This window comes from Mixophyes fleayi, chromosome 4, assembly GCF_038048845.1.
Source record: "Mixophyes fleayi isolate aMixFle1 chromosome 4, aMixFle1.hap1, whole genome shotgun sequence".
NCBI lineage: Eukaryota > Metazoa > Chordata > Amphibia > Anura > Limnodynastidae > Mixophyes > Mixophyes fleayi.
In genome coordinates, this window is record NC_134405.1 from 126,389,975 (window position 1) to 126,416,631 (window position 26,657).

At 41.6% G+C, this 26,657-nt stretch overlaps 1 protein-coding gene across 1 annotated transcript in view; it reads right to left on the reverse strand.

The window, feature by feature from the left end:
- LOC142151996 (long-chain fatty acid transport protein 2-like) overlaps nucleotides 1-26,657 on the reverse strand; it is a 65,982-nt gene that overhangs the window by 20,755 nt on the left and 18,570 nt on the right. The window contains exons 4-6 of the mRNA XM_075208170.1: nucleotides 17,933-18,057; nucleotides 16,013-16,207; nucleotides 12,718-12,808 (exon numbers count right to left, since the gene is read on the reverse strand). Of these exons, the coding sequence (XP_075064271.1) occupies nucleotides 12,718-12,808; nucleotides 16,013-16,207; nucleotides 17,933-18,057 (411 nt within the window). The remainder of the gene's footprint in view (nucleotides 1-12,717; nucleotides 12,809-16,012; nucleotides 16,208-17,932; nucleotides 18,058-26,657) is intronic.

The window sequence follows — 26,657 nt, forward strand, 5'->3', positions numbered from 1 at the left end:
AGTGGTTAGAGAGAAGGGTTGAATGTTCAGGTTGACTTCTATTCTGATCTGGTGTTGTGAATCTCCCTGTTCAGGGGGTCACACATGCAGGGGTGCTGAGATGGGGGGCGGGTACAAATTACCGGGACCCGTGCCTGCCTGCAGGGCCTGGTACTTGCAGCCAGGTAATTTTATTTAAATTACTTTTTTTTTAAACTACTTTTTTTTTGCCAGCGGGTGGTGCACCGTGAATGGATTATATTTATACTGCGTGATACAATTTAAAAGGCACTCCAAGACCTCTAAACATATATATATATATATATATATATATATATATATATACACAAACACACAAGCACTATATGGACAAAAGCATTCAGACGCTTGACCATTACACCAACAGGGCCTGTAATGATATTTTATTCAAATATATATATTTATAATATGGAGTTGGTCCCCCTTTTGCAGCGATAACAGCTTCCACTCATCTTGGAAGGCTTTCCACAAGATGTTGGAGTGTTTCTGTGGGAATTTGTGCTTTCTGTAGAGCATTTATGAGGTCATGCACTGATATTGGACAAGAAGGCCTGGCTCGCAATCTCCATTCCAGTTCATCCCAAAGGTGTTCAATGGAGTTAAGGTCAGGGCTCTATGCGGGCCAGTCAAGTTATTCCACACCAAACTCATCAAACCATGTCTTTGTAGTTCTTGCTTTATGCACTGGGGCACAGTCATGTTGGAATAGAAAAGGGCCTTCCCCAAACTGTTGCCACAAAGTTGGAAACATAGCATTGTCCAAAATGAGCCCACAGATTGCTCACAAAGAGCTGTTTACATGGGTCATTCTGAAAGAAAGACATGGCATATGACTTAAACCTAGGATCAAACATGGTTGCTAAACTGTAGTGATCCAATTTCAAGATGCTGCAAACCCTTAGATCCTTGTGAAGTAAATAAAGAACTTAATCCACAAGGCCAACATACTTTGTGGAATCGCTACCTTTCTTTTCCTCCTTCATCTTCTCCAGTAGCTTGTTTAGGGGTATGACTTGATTCAGGTTAGCAGTGTGTGAGCTCACTTCATTTGTGAAAATGTCAAAAAGTTTCAGTAGCTTGCATAAAACAGTAAGGATTCTCCAATCTGCTGGTATAAGATAACATGTTCCCCCTTGTTGCTGTTCCTCTAGTCGCTGTAGCATATAAAGTGTGGAATTCCACCTTGTTATTACCTCTTGCTTCAGTTGATGGCATTGCAGATTACATTTTTTTTGGCAGCTGCTGCAATGTTCTTCATGCGGTCGCAGTAATTTTATGGGCCACAAAAAGCATCTCCTGCACTGACCTCTCATTTTTCAAGTTTATATTGAGTACAAAGCATGGTACGTGTTGAAATTTACCAAGTTGTAATGCACACACAATGTTGGCTCTGTTATCGGCAATGAGGAATCCTGAGGTAAGTCTTAGCGGAGTGAGTCATTTTGCTATCACGTTCTTGAGTTTTTCCAAAAGATTCACACCAGTATGTTTTTTTGTGAAACCAGCAATACACAGAGTAGCTTGCCTGTGAATGATCTGGCAGTGAGTGCTACGTCTACTATGCATAAAGGATGAGAAAAATGATGGAAAACCTTCCGGCGCTGCTGCTGATGGCGACACATTTAACCCGTGGGCTATCACTGTCATATAGTCTTTGTTTTGACCATGACCACTTGTCCACATATCCATAGTTAAGCAGACTTTTGGTACAATGGCATTTTCTAGAGACTGAATGACTTTTTGATTAACTTCACAGTACAACTGAGGAATTGATGTTCTGGAGAAATGGAATTGAGATGGAAATTTATAGCATAGACACATGACCTCAAGTAATCGTCTAAAACCTGTTGCATTGATGGTTGAAATTGGGCGCACATCCAATGTTAACATAGCTGTCATGGCCTTAGTGATCTGCTGTGCAACACAGGGCCCTCTTAAGAACATTTTGGGCCCCCAGGCACAGCAGTGCACTGGGGCCCCTATATACACAAAAAAAAAAAAATGATTATATATATGGGCCCTTTAGCCCAGGGCGGCCCGTCGGAGGCAGCAAAAAAAAAAAAAAAAAACCTGAAAAAAAAGAAGAAAATACTTACCTTGCAGTCAGCTGGCGATCCGGCTCCCTCCATGGTCTCCTCCTCCGTTGCGCTCTGCAATGGATGTCCGGCGGGCATGATGACATCACGCCCGAAATGCACTGCGAGTGCGACGGAGGAGGAGACCATGGAGGGAGCTGGATCGCCAGCTGACTGCAAGGTAAATATTTTCTTCTTTTTTTTCAGGTTTTTGGTTTTTTTTGCTGCCTCCGACAGGCCCCCCTAGGCTGCAGGGCCCCCGCGCACCTGCCCATTGTGCCCAATGGGAAAGACGGCCCTGGTGCAACAGGATGCTGACTTGTTTCCTCTTGAAAATGCTTGCTTCACAGATAATTATGTAAAACACTTCCTCATCTTCTGTATAGATTTTTCTCCCTCAGCAGCAGCTGTAGAGTGCAAGAATATTTCTTGGGAATCATAAATTGCATTAGGAGAGTTAATTGGAATTTGATAATTTGATGCTGGACTAGCAAATAATAATAATGGGTTGGATGATGATGAAGTTGTTGACACCGGTGACGATTGCAAGTGTCTATCCATTTGGCTGGTAGATGATGTTGGGCTGCTTTCTACTATATACAATTTTCCACGTTTGTGTCACGGGCTGCCACGCTACTCGCAGTGGTCTGCCTGTGTCTTCCAGCATCCTGGCTATTGCCCAGACAGCCGGGACGTCACTTCCGGTTTGAGCGTCCCAGTTGTTTGCCACCGCGCCGAGCGAGCTGTTAAACAGCTGGGCGCGTGCAGTTTCTATTTAACAGCCTCCTGAGACTTATTATTGCAGGGGTGATCCTGCATTCTCATTGGGCAACAATATTCAAGGTAGGGAGGGCTCAGCCTCCTTGACGATTAAAGCTTCAATGTTTCACTCTGCTGACCTGCTCCAGGATTCTCCTGTGTTACCCTGTGATCTCTGATTGCTTACTGTTGTGACCAATGCCAGACTATTGTTTTGCCTGCTTGCTTGTTGCCCTAACCTCGGCTTGGATACTGGACTTGCCTGTCTGCCTGTAGCCCTGACGCTTGCTGGTATATTTGACTCCTGTTGCAGTTCACTATCTTGGACCGTACTTGGTTTGGCGTACTCTCTGGTTTACCTTTCATCTCCGGCGCTACAGACTCTAAACATAAGCTCCTACTATTTAGAGTTAAGACCTGAGGTATCCAAGTGCCTGTAAGCAAGTTTAGCTCTATGGGAAAGGTGGATGCTATAGGCGAACACCTCTACTGTCTGTTCTAGGAGTGCATGTTTGAGACGCTAACCGTAACAGTTTGGAAACACGACTTGAATGAACTTGCTGCAAATGACATAACAGGGAGGAGGTGCCTAGATGTCTAACGTCCCTATCTCTACTTATTTTGGCCTGACAAAGGCTACAGATGTCTTGACAAATGTTGTCTTGGTTTGAATAAAAAAAAATTTCAAACACAAGCTGTGTTTTTTTCCATCTTATGCCCTGGCATAATAATGCGCTTATCATGGGCATCTACTGGTGGCTGCCTTACTTCAACACAATCATTATCCTCCTCCTCATTATCTCGTCCATGTACAACACATTCATTTTCAGATCCACAATTATCCCGCTCTTCTTCTTGCACATTTGCAGCTTCCATAGTAGCCTCTTCAATTTCTATGGGTCATCATCAACACTAATACTACTACTACCCATCCTCACATTTCTAAATGGTTGACGACTTTTCGAAGGAGGCTGCACTATTATTACAGTATCTGAATCTGAAACCTCAGACTCACATGTAGCATACATGGATTCCTGATTTAGACTCTCTCAGGATTCTGTCAATGCCCAAGTAGTTCTTCAACCTCAGTGTTATCCTCAGGCACTGATTTGTCTATTTTGGAGTTTTCGGTAACAGACGAACACTGTGAGCGGCAAGGCGGTGCATGTGAAGTTGAGGAAGATGCACGACCGCATTGGACAATCTGATTTGGAATAGCCATTCTAGTGCGTATACTAGTACGAGCAATAGCAGGACCCCTACTTGCAAAATGTGGACATATCTGACCCTTGCATTGCCACTGCCGGTGGTGTATGGAATGTTAGCTATTTTCCTTTTTTTGGACAAATCACCACATTCATCATAAAATTCCCTCTTAATCCTCCTCCTTACATGTAGAGCTGATGTTTTCTTTGAGATTGAATTTGACAAATAGTGTTTGGATTTTGAGGACGCTTTCATCAACTTTCTTCCCGCATTACCTTTTTTTTTACTAGGAGAGTAGTACCACTGCCAGTACTGGTACTGGGTTGCTCCTGATCTGTACAGTTGTCACGACTAGTATAGCGTACCTGCTATCGTTGGCACTACTCGGAGGAAGGTGCGGAGTCTAACGTGCCCCTGGTGTTCACCAGGGACCCCCGCAAGGAGGTATGGGCTTAGCTGCAGGAAACACGCAGGTCGCGGTCCTTCCACGAGTCAGATAGCGAAGTACGAGAGGAATGTCAGACAGGCCGGTTCGGCAACGGGGCGGGCAATTCAGGTACACAAGGAGAATCCGAAGGGGTAGTGAGTCAAGCCGGGTCGATAACGTTCTGACAGCGAGGTACAAAAGGGAGATCCAAAAGGGTAGTTAAGGCAATCCGGGTCACAGTGGTCACAGGCAAACGGCAATAAAATGGAGGAAGGAAAAGGTCAGGAAACAGATAATCACAGGAACACTGGAACGCTGGAGGACAGGAAAGGACCTGAAACTCTGGCACAGGAGGTGGGGTCAGAGAGGCTTAAATAGTGCTGCTAGCCAATGCCCTCAGCACTAGTAGTGCTGTCATACTCTAGCGCCGTAGCGCTGTCATCCTTTAGCGCCGTAGCGCTATCTTCATGCAGCGTCCCGTTGCCTAGCAACGGGAATGCTTTCAGGTCTGTAGCTGGCCGGCCGGGCGGAAGGGGAAGTGACGCGTCTGGTTGCTAGGCAACCAGATGTGCTATGCAGACGGGCGGGCGGCCGCCGAGCAGCGCCTGACAGTATGCCCTCCTCCTTCTCCCCTTGTTTGAAGGAATCTCTTGAGTAACTGAGGAGCATGAAGGTCCGGTTTATCCACCCAAGATCTTTCTTCCGGACCAAATCCCTTCCAGTGCACAAGGAACTGTTGTCGCCCATAGCGAATACGGACATCCAGAATCCGGCTGATCTCAAACTCTGTTCCAGAGGAGGTTTGAACTGGAGGAGGTCGAGATGGAGGTACAAAGAACCTGTTAAGCACCAATGGCCGGAGTAGGGACACATGAAAAGTATTATGACATCGTAAAGAAGCAGGTAGCTTTAGCTTAACACACACAGGATTAATAACTTGTGAGATGATGTAAGGACTAATAAAACGTGGAGCCATTTTCATAGATGGTACTTTGAGTTTTAAATCTTTAGTGGAAAGCCATACTTGATCCCCTACCTTCAATAGAGGAGTAGCTCTTCGGTGGCGATCTGCAAAGGTCTTATGGTGCTGTGATGCTTTTTGCAGAGCTGCTTTGGTTGTGGCCCAAATGAGAGAGAATTCTCGATAGAGTGAGTCCACCGCCGGAACTGAGGAGGAAGAATTTGGAAACGGATCTGGGATAATAGGATGCATCCCATTCACAATAAAGAATGGAGAAAACCCGGTAGATTCATGGACATGGTGATTGTGTGAGAATTCTGCCCAGAGAAGGAATTTTGACCATCTGCTTTGATTATCAGCGGTAAAGCAACGAAGAAAAGTCTCTAAATCCTGGTTGATCCGCTCGGTCTGACCATTGGTCTGGGGGTGATATCCCGATGAGAATTTTAACTCCGTACCCAGTTTTTTACAGAAGGCCCTCCAGAACCGGGAGATGAATTGCACTCCCCTGTCAGAGATAATTTCCTTAGGGCAACCATGAAGTCTGAAGATCTCCTTGATAAATGTGTCGGCTAAGTGACTGGCCGAAGGTAGACCTGAAAGAGGAATGAAGTGCACCATTTTAGAAAATCGGTCAATGACAACCCAGATGGTATTAAATCCAGAACTGCAAGGAAGGTCAGTAATAAAATCCATGGCTATACTCTCCCAGGGAGCATCAGGCATAGGCAGGGGTTGGAGCAAACCAGCAGGAACCTTCCTGGAAGTTTTGTGTTGGGCACAATTGGTACATGCTGCAATAAAGTCCCGTATATCAGCACGTATGGTAGGCCACCAGAAACGACGACAGAGAAGGAATGTGGTCTTCTTTATGCCAGCGTGACCCGCGATACAGGATGAATGGGCCAAACGCAATACCTTAAGTCGTAATTGTGGTTCCACAAATGATCGTCCTGTGGGCGGAGCATCCTTCACAGTATTGGTAATAGCAACGATGTAAGAAGGGTCAATAATGCAATGAGGAATCGATGGATTCAGGCGGTCTGTATAATCAAAAGAACGAGATAGAGCGTCTGCCCGCCCATTTTTAGCACCTGGACAGAAGGCAAGAATCATATTGAAACAAGCAAAGAATGATGCCCAGCGGGCCTGCCGAGGATTCAAACAGCGAGCTTCACGAATGAATGTCAAATTTCGGTGATCTGTAAAGATGGTAACCGGAAATAAGGCTCCCTCTAATAAGTGTCGCCATTCCTCCAAAGCTGCTTTAATAGCGAGAAGCTCCTTGTCTCCGATTCCATAATTAATCTCGTTGGGAAGAAACCGCCTAGAGAAGAACCCGCATGGAGAATGGGTACCTGAAGGTGTCTTTTGGAATAACACGGCTCCAATGCCTATTGAAGAGGCGTCTACTTCCACAAAGAAAGGTCGCTGTTGATCCGGCTGAGAGAGAACAGAGGCCGAGGAAAAGGCTTTCTGTCACTCACCGGATTGTGAGTGCTACTTCTAAGGTAGCTAGGAACCGTGTCCGTCCATTATTATGAGGTACTGCGCATGTACAGTCCCTTTTAACCTTCAGTTCTGTTCCTTTTACTTAATTGGCTGATCAGGCAACTCTCCCTATATTAAGCACCTGTGGTCAATACCACGTTGCCTGATCTTGGAGTCTCATTCCTCATGAGTCTCTGAAGGTGTTCCAGTGCCTCCTCGTGTGTTCAGCTGATGCTGATTCCTGTTTGCCGTTTGTGGTTTCCAGACCACTTCTATTCCTCGTGTTCCTAGTGTCTCCAGCAGCTGATTCCTATCCGCTGCCTCCGTGTATCTACAGCTACAGATTACTGCAAACTCTCCTGTGTTTCATCGTGACTCCAGCAGCTGATTCCTATCCGCTGCCTCCATGTATCTACAGCTACAGATTACTGCAAACTCTCCTGTGTTTCATCGTGACTCCAGCAGCTGATTCCTATCCGCTGTCTCCGTGTATCTACAGTTACAGATTACTGCAAACTCTCCTGTGTTACATCGCTACTGTTCCAGCTGATTCCTGTTCGCTACTTCAGCGTGTCTACAGAGTCTGCTCGTCTCAGCGCTCCAGTCTGCATTCTACCTGCCGTCAGCTGACCCGCTGCCTACTGCTTCTACAGTGTGTCCATTTGTGTCAACTCGCCTGTTGCATCGAGTCTATGCTCCTCGGCTTCCAGCTTTGCTACATCGCTTCAACTCTCCCGTGGTCTCCTGCTGTTCTATTCAATATACTACTGCTTCCTGAGTATTTGTTATCTTTGCTGGCCTACCTACAGTGCGCTGCACCTACCTGCCGCTTCCATTCTGCAAGGACTTCGCATCTCGTCTGTTCCCGGCCGCTCAGGTATCCCTGCAGCTATCCCTAACAGCCTGCTCATCTGAACCACGGTATGCATACTTCTCATTGACTGTGCTGGTGTATTGCATATCCATCTGGACTGAGTTGTTCTCCTCCGGAGTTTCCATCCTCTGAGACTACTGCTATTATTGACTGTGTTTCCTTTTGCTGGACTATTTGAGTGACTTTGTTTATCTGTGCAGTGCTGTTCATTCATTATTATCATTGTGTGCAGTTCAACGTGGGATCAAGTTCAGTGTACCCGTGTAGACTCTGCATAGCATTTATCTCCTCGTGTCCTTCCTCACATATATATTCAGTGGTACAACTTGCTAGAGGCAGACCACTGATTCCTGTTTCCCTGTGTCACCAGTTGCATATATCCTCTCACATAAGCAGTGGTACAACTTGCTACTCGCAGACCACTGACTTCCCCGTTACCTTCACCTGGATTCCATTCCTTCACTACAGACAGCGGTACAACTTGCTATACGCAGACCGCTGACTTCCACCTCCTTTCTACTCCTGGACATTCTTCTCACTATAGCAGTGGTACAACTTGCCGTGCGCAGACCACTGACTACCCTCACGTGTCCTTGTCCATCCAGATCCTCGTGTTCAGTTACCTATTGTTTACCAGTGCTGCTAGTCATAGACTTTCTGAGCATTCTCTAACCATCTGCTGTTTCCAGTTCCATTATCACCCTGCCATCAGAGTATCATATACCAACTCTACTGCTCTGATAAGACCATCAGCGGGTGATACTGGGTAAAGCCTTCTAGTGCCCGTGACACTTTCTTCAGAGTAGTAAAGGCAGAAACAGCTTTTGGAGACCATATCTTAGGATTGGCAGATCTCCTAGCTAATGCTGTAATTGGAGCAATAATGGAAGAGAAATCTTGGATGAACTGTCGATAATAATTGGCGAATCCAATGAATCTTTGGATACTTTTAAGACCCTGCGGTTGAGGCCAATTCAAGATGGATGACACCTTGGAGGGATCCATCTGTAACCCAGAGCCAGACACAATAAACCCAAGGAAGGACACTTGGAGAACTTCAAAAACACATTTTTCCAATTTGCAATAGAGATGATATTTGCGCAGTCTTCGTAAGACCTCCCTCTCTTGTTCTTGATGAGAACTCAAGTCTTTAGAAAACACTAGAATGTCGTCTAGATAAACGACTATGGAGGTATACAACAGGTCTTGAAAAATGTCATTAACGAAACTCTGGAAGATGGCAGCTGCATTGCAAAGACCGAAGGGCATTACCAGGTATTCGAAATGACCATCCCTCGTATTGAAGGCGGTCTTCCACTCGTCACCCTTCTTTATACAAATGAGATTGTAGGCCCCTCGTAGGTCTAATTTAGTAAACACTTGAGCCCCGCTGATCCTGTCAAATAGATCGGAGATGAGAGGTAACGGGTACCGATTCTTGATGGTAATACGATTCAGGGGTCTATAGTCAATGCATGGGCGCAGAGACCCATCTTTTTTCTTGACAAAGAAGAATCCAGCCCCAGCAGGAGAGGTAGACTTGCGAATAAAACCACGTTCCAGATTCTCCTTGATATATTGAGACATTGCCAAGGTCTCTGGGCGAGAAAGGGGATAAGTTCGCCCCTTGGGTATAGGTTGATCGAGAAGTAAGGTGATGGAGCAATCCCAGGGCCGATGGGGAGGTAATAACTCGGCCTCGGTTTTACTGAATACATATTGAAAGTCGGCGTATGCAGCTGGAAGGCTTGGTTCCGTAACCGTGGACTGAGCAACAACTTGGGAACCGGGAGGCAGAACACTAGGTAGACATCTATGATGACATCCTGTACCCCAACGAGTAACCTGAGCTCGATCCCAATCCATCTGCGGAGAGTGTCTTCGTAGCCATGGAAGCCCCAAGATAATGGGATTGATGGATTTTGGCAACACCAATAACTGATTCATCTCGCTATGGAGGGCTCCTACCATTAACCGAATAGGTGAGGTGAGGAAGGAGATGGAGCCACTGCTGACACGGTTCCCATCCACTGCCGTCAATGGTAATGATTGAGGCAAGGGGAGAGTTGGAATTTGAAGCCCAGCAACGAGAGTGGCAGAAATGAAGTTCCCGGAGGAGCCGGAATCCACAAAGGCCGTGGTGGAGAAGGGACCTCTAGTGGTGCTCAGGGTGACTGCCATAAGAAGCTCAGGGGTGTTTTTTGAGTAGGGAGCAACTGTGGATACTCCTAAACCGGCCTCCCTGCTACTGTTTAGGAGGGCGGGTTTCTCGGTCTCTTAGGACACACCTTGAGAACATGTCCGGAATCGCCACAGTAAAGGCAGAGACGCTGCCTGAAGCGCCTCTCTCTTTCTTTTGGGGATAAACGGGAACATCCTACTTGCATGGGTTCATCCATAGGCAAAACTGGGTTTTGAAATTGAGGAGCCAGACGAGGAACCACCCGCTTAGAGACAGGACGTTCCTGGGTGCGTTCTTGATAACGTAGGTCTACTTTAATACATAGCGCAATTAGGGTATCAATATCAGAGGGAAGATCCCGAGAAATTAGTTCGTCCTTAATACGGTCGATTAGACCTTGCTAAAAAGTTGCGACCAGCGCCTCGTTGTTCCATTTCAGCTCTGACGCTAAGGTCCGGAACTGGATGGCATATTGCCCGACAGATAAGTTGCCTTGACGCAGGTTCAGCAAGCTGGTGGCAGCAGAGGCTACTCTCCCAGGGTCATCGAAGACTCTCCTGAAAGCTTCAATAAAGGAGCCGGTGTTATTAAGAAGAGGGTCTCCATTCTCCCACAAAGGCGAAGCCCAGGCTAGTGCTTGACCACTCAGGAGGGAGATCATGAACGCCACCTTCGTACGCTCTGAAGGAAATGCTCCTGCATTGCACTCGAACTGGATGGAGCACTGGTTCAAGAAACCCCTGCATTTCTTGGGATCTCCATCGTATTTTTCAGGCGTGGGGATACACATGCCAGAAGTTGCAGTGGATACAGTAACCACACTAGAGGACACCACTGTGGAGGTGGTAATGGCTGGAGTAGCAGGCAGAGAGCCTTGTAAAGCATCGAAGCGTGTAGCGATACCTTGAACACATTGTAGGAGATGTGCTTGGGCTGCTTCTTGCTGTTCTACTCGCTGAGCCAAATGGATGAGAAGGTCCCGGGCTGAGGGTTCACCAGTTCCTTCGGTAGACATCGCCAGAGTTTACTGTCATGACTAGTATAGCGTACCTGCTATCGTTGGCACTACTCGGAGGAAGGTGCAGAGTCTAATGTGCCCCTGGTGTTCACCAGGGACCCCCGCAAGAAGGTATGGGCTTAGCTGCAGGAAACACACGCAAGTCGCGGTCCTTCCACGAGTCAGATAGCGAAGTACGAGAGGAATGTCAGACAGGCCGGTTCGGCAACGGGGCGGGCAATGCAGGTACACAAGGAGAATCTGAAGGGGTAGTGAGTCAAGCCGGTTCGATAACATTCTGACAGCGAGGTACAAAAGGGAGATCCAAAAGGGTAGTTAAGGCAATCCGGGTCACAATGGTCACAGGCAAACGGCAATAAACTGGAGGAAGGAAAAGGTCAGGAAACAGATAATCACAGGAACACTGGAACGCTGGAGGACAGGAAAGGACCTGAAACTCTGGCACAGGAGGTGGGGTCAAAGAGGCTTAAATAGTGCTGCTAGCCAATGCCCTCAGCACTAGTAGTGCTGTCATACTCCAGCGCCGTAGCGCTGTCATCCTTTAGCGCTGTAGCGCTATCTTCATGCAGCGTCCCGTTGCCTAGGGAACGCTTTCAGGTCTGTAGCTGGCCGGCCGGGCGGAAGGGGAAGTGACGCGTCTGGTTGCTAGGCAACCAGATGTGCTATGCAGACGGGCGGGCGGCCGCCGAGCGGCGCCTGACAACAGTGATCCATGGTTGCCAAGAGGAGTATTGCTACTTGTACAGATTGGAGCTACTTGTAAATGCCTCCACACCAGGGTAACGCCCAATGAGAGAATGGAAGAAATGTTATCTTACAATCTTTATGACACTGCTGCACAATATACTTTTATAGTTTTATATTTTAACAGAGAGGTTGCTGCTCTGAATCAAAGACAAGAACGCCCTGTTTACTTTTTTTGGGGTGTGTGTCTGCTCCTGACCCTCACACACAAACAGACCTTTTTATATATAGATTTCACTGAATGACCCTTCCAAAATAGACAAGTATTGAAAAATAGAAAAGATTAAAATATACAGCATTTTTTGGGGGGTTTCAGCTGCGTGCTGACCCTCCCAAACAGCCTTTTTCAAATATAGATTTCACTGACTGACCATTCCAAAATAGACAAGTATTGAACAATAGAAAAGAATATAATATAATAAGAGTTCCTGACAACACACTAAACAGAGACACTTCTCTCTGTCATTTGTATACACTAAATATACAGTCCATAAAACTTTCACCATGAGAACAGGCAGAATAAGTTCACTTCAACTCCCACAATTATTTGGGCTTTATTTTGTCCAGTGCAAAGGTGACTTCTTCCCATGGTTGCCAATTGTCACAAATGTTTCTGAAAACAAGGATTTCTTGGGGTCATTAGTTTAAAAAAAAAGTGAGCATGTACCAATGCTTAGGGTCTATGTCGACTTGTTAACTCTCTACTTATTATTTCTAAACCCCTTGTCCTCAAAATTGCTTCTACTTTAATTTTTTATATGCATTCCATAAACAATCTTTCAAGACGTTTAACACATCTACCAGGTCAGTGTAAAAGCAGTACGTTTCATGCATCGTAGCTGATGAATCCAATACCTGTGTATCAAATTCCCCCATATAGTTTGGTATGTTTTAAGACCATTTACATAAGCACACTAACTCTAAAGCATTTCTGCTGACTGAGATTATCGCACACATATTACCTCTTGATACTCGGATGCAGCGTCCCGAAGCATTTCGAAGCGGTTCATCCTTTTCCACATTGTATTTGATCAGTTCAAAAGGACGCAAAAACTGAAAGACAACATATTAGAACAATTATTCAATGTAATTCTAAACATACCTTACCATTCTGTATAACTACTTTGAATCAGTTTATAAGTAAAGAACTGATCAGAAACATTCTACTTGTTGTTATGTAGATATCCCAGTAGTTTCCTTAATCAGTTTCCTACGGGCACAAATTACAAGTGAAGTGATTTTGTGTAGGAAATATAATGCAACCACAGTTAGTCATAAGTTGGAAAATCTAGAGGTTTAAAATCTTGTTTTCTTTTTATTTGGTAAATATGTTATTAATTTTATAAACTGAGAACAGACATCATTCCAAATTTCACTTTAACATTCAATGGATTGATTACATTGACAGTAAAGAACATTTTGATGATACTAGCCTCATATTTGCTGTGATATGTGAGGCTATGTAATTATATTAATTGATTGCAGGATTAAATGTACTACCTAGCAAACAGAAAAATACTTATGACTAGATTTACTAAAGGGCGATTTGATGAAACCGCCAGTTTTCGGACGTTTTCACAGAATTTTTAAAACCCCCCGGATTTACTAAAGGCCAAACCACCATTAAAGCAGCCAGAATTTATATTTTTAAAAACCACCACTTTACAAATTGCCATTCCGAATTTAACAATGAAGAACATACAAACAGTCGGATTTGCCCAGTAAGTGAATTACAAATTAATTTTGTCCCTTAATCAATAAATAATGATTGCCCCATAATTTTTATGTGAATGGTGCCTCCTCTAATGCTCTGAATGGCAAGATAGCTCAAACAGCATATTTGAGCTATCAAACCAATCAGAAACAGGTATTAAAAAACTTGTATTTTTGATGGCAGTTTTGATGGTGGTTTTTCACCGCAACCCATCTTCAGGCATTTTACATCGCAGCCTCAAACCGCCCTATAGTAAATGCGGCGGAGCACTAAACCGCCGGCGATGTGTGGCTCTTTCACACTGCCACCAAACACGATTCTTAGTAAATTTACCCCTTAGAGTCTAAACATTATATAGGCTTTTTTTGGAGGATCAACTAAATATGACCATAATCTATAATATAAAAGCCTAGCGGCGTGTGTTATTCTGTGTGTGTGAAAAAAAGAAAACACAAGTTGCAGCGCCACCTGCTGGGCGGAGTTATACACTGACCTACTAAATTCTTAGCATTATCTAATATATAAAAGTAAAAGCCTAGCGGCGTGTGTTAGTGTGTGTGTGTGTGGAAAAAACTATTTTCTCAGAAAGGACTCATCCAATTGACCTGAAATTTGGTATACTGACATTATTTGACAAAAAAATTTGAATAGTGCAGTCAGTTAACTTCCATCATCCCCCCTTCCCCCCGTGGGAGGGGTAGTAAAGGCTAAATTTACGAGTTGAGGGCTCAAACTCATTTTCGTGAGGTAATTTTACCTCATGAACACACATTAAAAAGGGCGCTTGCGTCGGGAAGTAACGCTCTTCCCCTGAGGAGGCCTGGGCTAGGCCCAAATGCATGAGAAGAACCTTTTTAAGACCTTAAGTAGCTTGATTTGACTAGAATGCATGAGTATCATGCACGGGTTAACTTATATATTTATATATTCTGTAAAAAAACAGGAAGATTAACCTTTTAGTTTAAAACCAACAATAATATTTTCAAAACACAAACAAATGAAGAATTAAATAATAGAACTCCTGGTTTATTCATTCTGCTGAGGGTAAGTTCCTAAATAAAATTTTGCCAGAACATCAATTTCAGGTGTATTAATTTCTATCTTACAGTGTTTCTCTATTATTGATTAAGTAAGTCTACGTATATAGTTCGCCCACTATGGCTTCTGGCCTTCTGCATTGTAGACAAATTTGATTGTTACTGGTCTGAATGTTTCCTCTATCTAATTGGGAACAAGAAGCTTTTTTTTGGAATTTCTCTTACTGCAATTTATATTTACTAACAGCGTGCAGAGGCTATCTTGATTTTCATGACAGCCAACGGCTGGTACATACCCAGGCTGAAAGTGATTCATCATGTGACCGATCGATTTCAACATCATAAGAAATGTATTCTCCAGCTGTAACCAGGTCTTGGTTCTGCCACTGATCGCGGTCAAACGGATTCTTGGTAGGTCAGGTAATTCAGACTGTCACTCACTATTAATCACTAGCACAGCATGGTGCAAATGAACTGTTGTTTCCAAGTTCACTACTAAGTACTCCACATTACCTCTGCCTGCTGAAGTTTTAATAGGAGGATTATTGGATGCTATTTACACATTGCAACTTGCCATCTCTTCCTCTGCTTAACATATATGGAATAAAAATGGTCTTGTATTAGATTTCCTGTAGTCCTATTGGATGGTGATAATTGATGATATACATTTACATTTCATCAAAATTTTGATATTGTGACCCACATATATAAGAGGAATCCAACAAACAGATTTATTCAGAAAATGTATACAAGGTACACAGCTTTCATTGTTTCTTGCTTATTGCAGCTATTTTATTTTATATTTTGTACATGTATATTTAATATATTTTTCAATCATGTAGATATGTGTTTTTGTTAAATAAATTATTTGTTATACTAGCATCGTGGTTTTCTTTTTTATATATTTGACCAATTACAGCGCTGTATTTTGTCAATTGTTAAATTTGTTTGTAACAATTGATCACTAAGTGATGAGTTAGACTGAGCAGTCGGAAGTGCCGGTATGTTATATACCGGTATTACCAGATTAAGTTATTCAACCGTTCTGCACACAACATTCATACTGAATTGCAGTAGTTTATCTTTTTGTGCATAGTTTTGGTGAAGGCTGCAATACATAAAGAATAATAAATATCACTTTGTGAGCATAATGCATTTATTTTTGCTGTCCCATAAAAAAACAAATAATTTTTTAAAGACTTTTCATCCTTTCAAACTGCAAATTGTGGCTGAATAGAAAATGTAATTAACTTGCTCCCATTGACCTTCATTTCTGAGACTATTAAAGAAAATATCTCGGGCAAGATAATCATCACAAGGGTTGCTATTAGGACTGTATGTAGTAGATGGTCAGTACGAGAAAACGTGGACCAATCTCACAGCTTAATATAACAGGCCATAGATACAACTGACAATGTAATTACACATTTTTGTTGGCTAGTAACACCACTACTCTTGAGTCAACATATGAAATTACTAATCAGTCTACAAAAGTGTGCGGCTTACCTGTAAGAATATATTGTATTTGCCAATTGCTCCTTGCTTTCCAGTATAATTAAAAAAAAACGTATTTCCTTCTGTTGCTGCATAGAATTCATTTAGTCTGATGTCACCGAAACGATTGATGAACTCTTTCCAAACATCGGGTCGGAGACCATTTCCCAGAGCAAGTCGCACACCGTGGTCTCTATCATTGTCTTTCTAGAAAATGGAGAAATGGTGCAAGAGGGATTCAATTGTGATTTTGTATATTACAATGTGTGAATTGGGTTTGGTGCAACACAGATCACAGACATACTGATCAAAACATTTACATTTGTATGAAGGTAATAGTATAGAAAAGTGCAATTATCGAATACCCACAGTGCAGTCAGCCGTTTTACATTTCCAGTATTTTAGAGACTGTAGCCTATCCGTTAATCCACTGTGTGAAAGTGACAGGTGCCATTTAATGTTGATTACATTGTTTCTTAAGGGGAAGGACATTAGAATTTGAAGTTGACTGGGACAGGTAGGTAGGGTTAACAGTAATGGACATAATAAGGTGAGAAACTGACACATAGGCAATAAAGAACAGTGTGGGGGTTATAGGGAGTATGAATATGACAAGCTACAGTAGTTATTTTTAGCAACTACTATCTCCCACACTGTCAGTAATCTATTCTAAGGCACGCTGTGAGTGTATTCATATCCCTTTTTCCCCAGACCAATGGAAGTTGTGCTGGTCAGAGAAGGTCAAATGATGACTTGTAAGCTTTACATTGGATTTTTTCAAAGGGTACTATATTATTAAGACTTCTAAAAATGTTTGAAGGCTATAAAAATTTGTATGAACTGTATACATTTTTATGTCTCCTAAGTATTTTTTCAGCAAATTAATTACATTTTTCGTTAATATAATTATTTTGGTGTCTGTTTTCTAATATCGGTTTACTGACTGGTAATTTGCATTGTTTTTTATGTTATACATAGATGTATAATTCCCTTTTAGTATGAGAATTGAGCATTGCATAACATTTTTATTGAAATTCACTTCTCATTTCTGATTATTTAAATTGGTTTATAACCATAATATGGTATGTTTCTTTGTCTCTTTTGGATGAACTGGATAGATGATTGAGAGCTAGGATTTGTTGACAGAAGTACAGTATGAAATAGATTAAAAACTGGTCATGTTAATAGACATTACAGTGTACGTTTCTATTTATTTCATAGAGGACTTCCACAGTTAAATTACTTTTTGGGATTGTGTGTCTGGCCGGAAATGGGCAGGGTTGAAAGAGTGAAAAAGTCACTACATAGTCTGGCTAAACTTTATTCAATCAGATGATAATTCTACAATAAAACACTGCTTGGTTTATGTCTCAAATTAATCATGATAGAGAAAGGGACATTGGTGTTGTCTATATTGCATATGTCACTTTTGTGTTTTTAAAAGTTTTTATTTGTTTACATTGGAAGAAATGAGTGCAGAAATGCCTTTTCACATGTAAGACATGCATGGAAGGTGCATCCTATGGAAAGTATAGGCCAACATTTAGTTTCTAATTATTCTGAGGATGTGTAATATCCAAGTATTTTCAGTGAGGGGACCAAATGCTCTGTAATCCTTTCCTAATCCAGAATGTAAGCAGCACACTGGTGAGGACCCCATTGAATGTGTTTTATTTAAAATAATCTCATTTTTGAATATGTGTACATAACAAGGAAAATGTATGTGCCTAGACTGTACTCTTTCAAATGCCAACATTTTCACATTCACAATTTATGCACCTTGCACAAAAAAGGTACAAATGATTTGCGAGAGGAACATATTTTGCCATTTCATAAATTGAAATAATTTTTCTGACACAATCCAAGGAAAAATAATCATACTATCATAGGCCTCATACCAATGAATTTGGAAGTCCTTAATATTAGCCATACCTTAGGAGTATTACACAAATATCGGAGGATCTCCCCAATGTACTGGAAAGCCGTTACATTGTATTTCCTGCAGTCATCCCAGAACTGACTGGCTGAGAACTTATTTCTTAAAACACAGGTTGCTCCTGGGAACAAATGGTGACAAAACTTTTACTGCATTTCAGTGTTATTTAGTAAATAAATACTAGTGTAGGACTAATGGAAATAGAGAGTGTTGTTGTCGGTTTATGACCTTATATGTATTGGACAAGGTGTTCTATTCTTACATGATAGTTTAATTTCACATGACATATTTACATTACACTGATAAGAACATGGGCAGACAAAAACTTTCATAAAAAGAGTGACTTTTTCAAAACGGTTTTGCTCTTTAGTCACCTCATTTGGCTACAAAGTTTAGCAAATTTCACTGACAGAATTTGACCTTAAATGTTCAAGCAATCCCCCTGTCATTTTTATTCTAAATGAAATTCCCACTACAAAACCACCAAAATTACCCATATAAAAACAACCCATCCATACACTGAGAATGACTAAAGCCAAATGATCAAAGTCAGAAGTCCCTGTGATTCCCCTTATCCATCAGCCAATCATAGCGAGCTAGGAAAAATGCACGTGGCTGGTTTTCACCATAACACTGCACCCTGTGCTTGTGGTCTCCCTTTTATGCTTGAAACCAGTCACGGTTGCCTTCCCATTTACAATAATAGGGGGATTCCACACCCATGATCTCCCTGTTCTGGTGGAGAACAATTCAGGCTGTCTTGGGCTGGTTGAGCATTTGGGGATGGAGGGCATGCTGTTCATTTTTTTTATTATTATTATTACATTTATATTTCATGGCACTGTGAATGCCAAATGGCAAAGCAAAAGCAGAACTCAAAGATTGTATCACCAGAAATTAATATCTCTGCAAATGGTCTGTTCTGCTGAAAAACTTTATTAGCACAAAATTTTTCTGTGACTTCACGCTTCTCAACTTTCTTCCTATTTATACTCCTTACAGTGTATTCATATGGCTGTGCAATTTGAAATTTTAAAACACAGATAAGGCCAAACAACTGTGAGCAGCTTAAGTTAATATACCGTTAGTCACACAGCATTCATACTGAATGGCAGTAATTTATCTTTTTGCACAAAGTTTCAGTGAAGGTGCATGAAGGCTACAGTTCTCCTATTTGCATATATTCATTTTTCCATTATCAGGGCAAAGGCAACTAAACAACTAAAGACCATGGGTGACATCACTTGTTCAATGAGATTTATCAGCTTAACAAGAAAGACTCAGGTTTGGAGAATTCAAAACTGAAGGATCTACTTCCTTTGAATGGCTAAGTGGTGTGCACAGAATAACATGTTGATTATTTGCTTTTCTAGATAATGAAGTTCTGTATTTTAATGCAGGATTGATGATGCAGTATTTGTGGTATTGGAAGTCAATCTCACAATGTTTGGTTTGTAATTCTCTTGTCTTTTGCTCACCAGTTATAAACTAAACTGCAATAATAGGTTATAAAACCAATATGCCTATAAATCATTTTTGCAGTATTCACCTGTGTACTTGTGCTGTACTTACACTTGTATTGGTTTTCTCCAGTAGTTGTTTACCATTTATTTTATTGTATATGTGTTAAAATATTTTGTTTCACTTTTACACTTTCTACTTCCAACCACCAGGGGCCACCACCTTGGTCATTATTCCTGCCCTTATTCAAGATGGCCAATGCTACTTCATTGTTTCCTTGTTTTATAAAAAAAAAACATTCAGGTTATGTTCAGTTCTTACAATACATTTTGGTTTTCCCCCTGTTCTGTGCTTCAGGGTAATCCTACCAGAGATGCATTCCTGTGTACCAAACACGGCTGACTGCTCTTCTTGAAGCCTTATCTTTGATAAAGTCTGCCGGTGAGGAGCACTCAGCTCTACAGCGATTATTGGATATAAGCTTTAATCTTCATTCTCATTCTTAGCTATAGCAAGATAGTCAAATGAAAGTTGTAGGGTTTGAAGCACAGCTAAGACTTCCTGGATCCAAATATGGAAACCTTGATGCCCTATGCAGAACATGTGTCAAAGACTCCATAGAAATCAACTTTTTGGCAGTTTCTTACACCAGCAATTTATTGTTCCATATTAAGAAGGATTATAGGATAGATCTGGTTCTTCTCCATCCTTCTTTGGATCTATGGTTAACTTTTCACGCATTGTTTTGTTTTAATGTTTTGTCAGCAGCATAGTGAAAGGTATTAAAATTAATAGGACAAAGGGATAGCAGGAAATATTCAAGAACTGCTATCCACTTTTTCTGAGAGGATGAAATGTGTGTCATCATGCTGTACATGTGCTAGGTTTAAAATCTCCAGCTCCCCCTTGGGATTATTACAAACAGGGGTTCAACTAATAACAAAAGTTTGAAAGTGCCCCCATATTCCAGTACCCAACAATTACATTCTAGTGTCTGCATCCCCTTACTCTGTGTGCCTCTGCTCTTATAAACATGCAGGGATCAGGTGCCCCTTTTGGATTTGACTTCCTCTGTGATAAAAATTGTGAAACCGAAAAATCAAAAGGGGCTCCACTGTGAATGCACTGAGTCCAGCACATGCTCAGAAGAGCAGAGAGGAGGTCACTGAAGTGGAAAGTAATTCTATTATTATTATTATTATTATTATTATTATCTTTGACTTATAAGGCGCCACAAAGGATCCGCAGCGCCGTACATTACATATACAGAAAACAGAACCAAGACACAACATGATACAAAAATGTATACAAACACAGATGACAGGGTAAAGCAAATCAGATTATATCTGGGACAGATAGTAAAAGGGATGGTAAAAATCAGCGAGAAGAAGGCCAAAGCTTAAGAAGACAGGGAAAACAGGGCTAGCGAAGCAGGCCAAGAGGTACTGAGGGTGAAGGAACAGTAGAAGGAGAAAACAAGGAAAGAGGGCCCTGCTCATGAGAGCTAACATCCTAAAAGGAAGCGGGAGACACAAATAGGGTGGTACTAACTGGGGGAGAGAGCCAGGACAAGGAAGGTTAGGAGGAGGACTGATATTATGGATATACATCTCCATAGGCCCATTTACTGCTGGGTCCCATAGCAGCTGCATGGGCATTTATGTTGGTAGTAATGTCCTTGATTTGAATTGTGCTTGTCCTTTCTCCGGATATCAAACTCCATAGGTTTTATTCTGGATTTGCTACTTTTGAAATACATGACAGCTATTTTAGCTGTTGGACACCTCACAAAGATGGCTCACTTTGTGTTTTATCATGCCTTTTGTTCAGGAGACAGCTAAAGTAATGATTATAAAAGTGTTCTGTCTTCATGAAGTGCCTGAAGATGTATCAGAATAGTGGTGTTTACATCAAAATTTTGATTTTTTTTTTTCCGTGCCACATTAAATATTGAAATTCATTTATCTTCTGCATTCCATCCCCAGTTAAATGGTCAGACTGAGTGCAACAATTAGACACAGTAAAAATATATTTGATGCTATATATGTCACCAACAGGAAGACTGGTCCAATATTCCTTTAACGTCAAATTCTCCTATAATCATTCTCAACATGCTTTCACTAAATAAAGCCCTTTCTATGGTAACCCAAGCAATTAATTAACTTTAACTTTATAAAAGATTAATTTATGCCTTCCATTACTAACAGCATTCTGTTGCAACGTAACCTGAAAATATTGGAAGAGACCCTATTCCAAATCCAGGAATAGTATAAAAGAAATACGGACAGATCACTCATATCACTTTCAGTTTTTAGCATAGAGGATTAACTGTGACATTTGACTAGAACCTTAATGTATCTACTTTGATGTTGGCCCAAAAATGTATGAGTCCCTCCCAAATATCTGCAGAAGTGAGTCCTGGGGTAAATATATGAAGCATCGATTTCTGCAAGTCGCCAGATATCAGCGACATTGCAGGGAAAATTTAAAGCGGCAATGGCTTTTAAAGGCAAGTTTGACGATTTATGACGACTTGCAGAAATCGATGCTTCATACATTTATCCCTTGGAGTTTATAAAGGTGCTTCCATTCTTCCATGTGCTGAACCCATATGTTTTCCAGGTTCCACTTTGTATCCTCTGGATTCTATCCCAATTGATGTACAAATAATTTATTGTAGAAAGAATCATGGGAAATATATACTTTATCCAGTGATTCCAGCGGTATTCTACTAGATCTCCATTCAACCAAACAGATTAGAGAGCGCTAAGCATAGATACAAATTGTATCTATATTTATTCATAAAACATTAGCACAAATGTGTATTACATAAAATATATATAACTTTCTAACTATACTTTAGTGGAGTCAAATTCATAAAGACCTTCCTCAAAATCCGAAAATAATAAAGGTCTCAAAACATGCGTGTGGCAGACTTGCGGTCTCTATTTGCAAACATTTGTGATACAAAATGGGTCCTTCTGAAGAGCTCAGTGACTTCAAGAGTGGCACTGTGATAGGATGCCACCTTTGCAATAAGACAGTTTGTGAAATTTCAACCCTGCTGGATACTCCACAGTCAACTGTAAGTGATATTATTAGAAAGTGGAAGCATTTAGGAACATCAGCAACTCAAGTCTCCAATGCTTGCTGATTCCATAGCTGAAGAATTCCGAACTTCCACTGGCATTAATGTAAGCACAAACACTGTTCAGCTTAATGGAATGGGTTTCCATGGCTGAGCAGCTGAATGCAAGCCTCACATCACCAAGACCAATGCCAAGCAACGGTATAAAGCACCCTAACACTAGACTGTGGAGCAGTGGAAATGTGTTTTGTGGTGTGACGAATCACGCTTCTCTGTTTGGCAGTCAGATGGGTGAGTCTAGGTTTGACGGATGTCGGGAGAAGGTTACCTGCCTGACTGCATTATGCCAACTGTGAAGTGTGGTGGAGGAGGGATAATGGTATGGGGCTGTTTCTCAGGGTTTGGGCTAGACCCCTTATTTCCAGTGAACGGCAATCTTAATGCTTCAGCATACCAAGTCATTTTGGACAATGCTATACTTCCAACTTTGTGGCAACAGTTTACGGAAGGCCCCTTTCTATTCTAACATGATTGTGCCCCAGTGCACAAAGCAAGGACTTCAAAAACATGGTTTGATGAATTCTATGTGGAAGAACTTGACTGGACGGCACAGAGCCCTGACCTCAACCCCACTGAACACATGTGAGATGAACTGGAACAGAGATTGCAAACCAGGCCTTCTCGTCCAACATCAGTGCCTGACCTCATAAATGTTCTACAGAATGAATAGACACAAATTCCCACAGAAACACTCCAACATCTTGTGGAAAGCCTACCAAGAAGGGTGGAAGCTGTTATTGCTGCAAAAGGGGACCAGCTCCATATTAAAGTATATGTATTTGAATACAATGTCATTACAGTCCCTGTTGGTGTAATGGTCAAGTCTCCAAATATTTTTGTCCATATAGTGTATATATTTTTAGATAGACTGCAGAGGAAGTTATGAAGTAGGTTATTCAGATAGCAGGTGACTGCAGTAGTGGAGGGGTGACAGAGTGGGTGCTTGCATGAGAATTTTATTAGTGGCGTTAAAAATCACTATATTTTAGCAATACTACAGAATAATGCATGTTATGGCCACATTGTTTATTAACATCAAAATGTAATGCCTTGGCAGTGTTCATAGTTCATGCACTATCTGCATACTATTGACAATGGATTAAGGTCAGATAAGGAATAAAATGTAGGTGAAAATGTCACAAATTCAGCATATGTTATTGTTAATATGATAGTGAGCCATCCATGTGCAAATGTTAATCAAAGTCTAATAAGAGGATTCACCTAAAGCGAGAGTATACACAGAGAAGAGAATAGGAGCCACTGAGGGGCCTTGGGGCACCCTCCCAGACAAAGGAATAAATGAAAAACAGGTATTGGTCCCAAAGATTGAGATGTAGCCAATATACAGATAGGAAGATATCCCAGCAGCTGTATCACCAATATACAAAGATAGTAGTCAATAAAATATGGTATAAAGATTAAAGGGGTTCTCAAGAAAAATACCCTTTGGCTGTAGCAGTCTAGATAACAACAAAACATGTGAATTTGATATACTAAAGCAAAAATGCAAGACATCTGAAAAGCCAGGAGCTGTGGTAGTTAGTCTGGAAAAAGCACGATGTTTCAATCTACAGACTCATGATATGCCCAAAATAACAGAAAAACTGGGGATCGATTCTTATAAGTGTTTTGACGTACATGATGGCAAATTTAAGATCACATATAGGGGCGTAGAAACTAAAATTTTCATGGAGGGGAGCAAAAGGCCAAGGACTACTATGGGGCTTGGAGACCCTTTTTCTTGCGTTGGTATCTTGTTTTACCACACTTGTAACAGTGACTGTAGATATAAAAAAACTCCCAATCCTATGTTAATTTTTGTCAGTCTTTCAGGGGTTGGCCAAAAATGTATTTATACTTTGTTAAATAAATATTATTAATAACATTACTTACCAATTAGTACAATAGGTGATAGAAAGATAGATACATTCAATTGTTCATCTTAAAAATTTACATTTTAATAGTCATTAACCTAGTTTTTATTCAGATTTCTTTGATAGCCTAATCTCATTGGATTGGGAGTATTTTTAAATCTATAGTCACTGCCTCACTGATTATGGTATGTGCTATAAACTTAAATTGGTAAAGTTTATTCCCAGGTGCAACGTGAAATGTATAGTAGAACTAGAGATGGGTGGGCTTGGTTCCCCGAGATCCGAACCCACCCGAACTTCGCCTATCCGAGTACCGCCCATTCACATTCGAAATCGAGGCAAAACATCATCATGACATAGTCGGATCTCAGAGCTCGGCTCTTACGATATTTGAAATGCATAAATACCCGCCTACACAGCCGAGCTGCAAGATAACAGTAAGGCATTAGAGAATAATGTATGCTCTGAATCAGAAATGACACCAATCCCTGTCGAGAGTCCATTCACCAGTGGTATGCCTAATCGTGAGCATTCTGTTTGTGTACCCATAAAGAAGTGCCCTTTCAGCAGTTCTGCTGATGTGTGCCTGAACAGCCCGAGTATAGCCGGTGATACACAAATTGAGGATGCCACTTTGGAATTCGAAGAGGATGAGGGGGAGATTTGTGTAGGCGACGAGGGCGCTAATGATGATGTTGATGAGGATGATGCAGACAGATACCAAATTGCCTTGCTCAATTTCTATTTATATTCTAGATTCTATAACGGCTGAATAGTTTTCTATTTTACTCCTAGTGGAGAGGGAGTCTGATGCAGACAGATACCAAACTGCCTTTGTCCATTTCTTTTTATATTCTACAGTCTAAAGTGGCTGAATATGTTACTATTTTCTACAAGTGGAGGGGGGCCTATAGGGACAGAAACCAAACTGCCTTTGTCCATTTCAATTTATATTGTACAGTCTATACCGGCTGATTTTTTTACTATTTTCTACAAGTGGAGGGGGGCCTAGAGAGAAAGAAACCAAACTGCCTTTGTCCCTTTCTTTTTATATTTAACTATAAGTGTAGGGTGTAATATACACCCAAAGACGATAGCTGCATTGCTAATAGGCATAGATGGAGAGGAAGACAATCTGGTTTGTGTGTAGAATTAATGATGGCCTACCAGGAATTAAACTGTTTTTTTCATAATTTATTAGCTTTACAATTACCTTACTTATCCATGAAACAGGTGGAGCACTAAATTAGGCTATTTTAGGCCCGCAAAAAATTGATTTTTAAACAAAATTGCAAAACAAAGCCAAACAAAACCAAAACCAAAACCAAAACACACAAGGGTGGTTTTGCCAAAACCAAATCCACAACCAAAACCCGAAGGTAATCCAGATCCAAAACCAAAACCAAAACACGGGGGTCAGTGACCATCTCTAAGTAGAACATACAACTTTAATGGCAAATTCATAAATATTAGAAATCAAATGGCAACTCACAGTGTCCCTGATCATTTTTTATACTCCCACAACCATGACCCCTCCATTTTGAAATTCACTGGTATTTGTAAAGTCAATAAGCCAAGGCAGGGAGGGGATGTCATTCACCTTATTTCACAAGAAGAAACTAAGTGGATTTTCAACCATAGAATCTTATCACCAAAGGGTTTAAATTTGGAATTTGACCTTAACCCTTTCCTCTAATTCATACCCATAGGTGCTCCTTGTCTGCACCCAATCATTTCTGATCTTTTATACTTCACCCTATTTTTACATTATGCTTTGCTCCTGCTTATTCACTGATATGTATTTTTTTAGGCACATGCTGCTGATATCTTATATTATCACAATAAGCTGTTGTTGGGAACCCCTCCAGCCAGTACATCAAAACTCGGAGTCTGCTCTGAAAGTCTGGTGTTCACTGTTGCCCCTAGTGGTGGGGACAGACTTGGCTGCAGACAACAGAGGGTCGTGAGATGTGCACTGTCTGGGGAGAACCCAGGAATAGAGTGTAAAAGCAAACAGCAGAGTGAAATCCAGGCAAGGGTCGAGGGCCGGCTGCAGACAACAAATCCAGAGAACAAGCCAAGGTCAGAGGTCACAGGCAACACAACGGGGTCCAGAAACAAGCCAGGGCTCATACACGGGAGATCAGGTCTAGCAAAACCAGTCAAGGAGCAGGGAACAGGAACAAGGAGCCTAGCTACACTGGGAGCAATAACTGGCAGTGAGGCTCTGTCCTCACA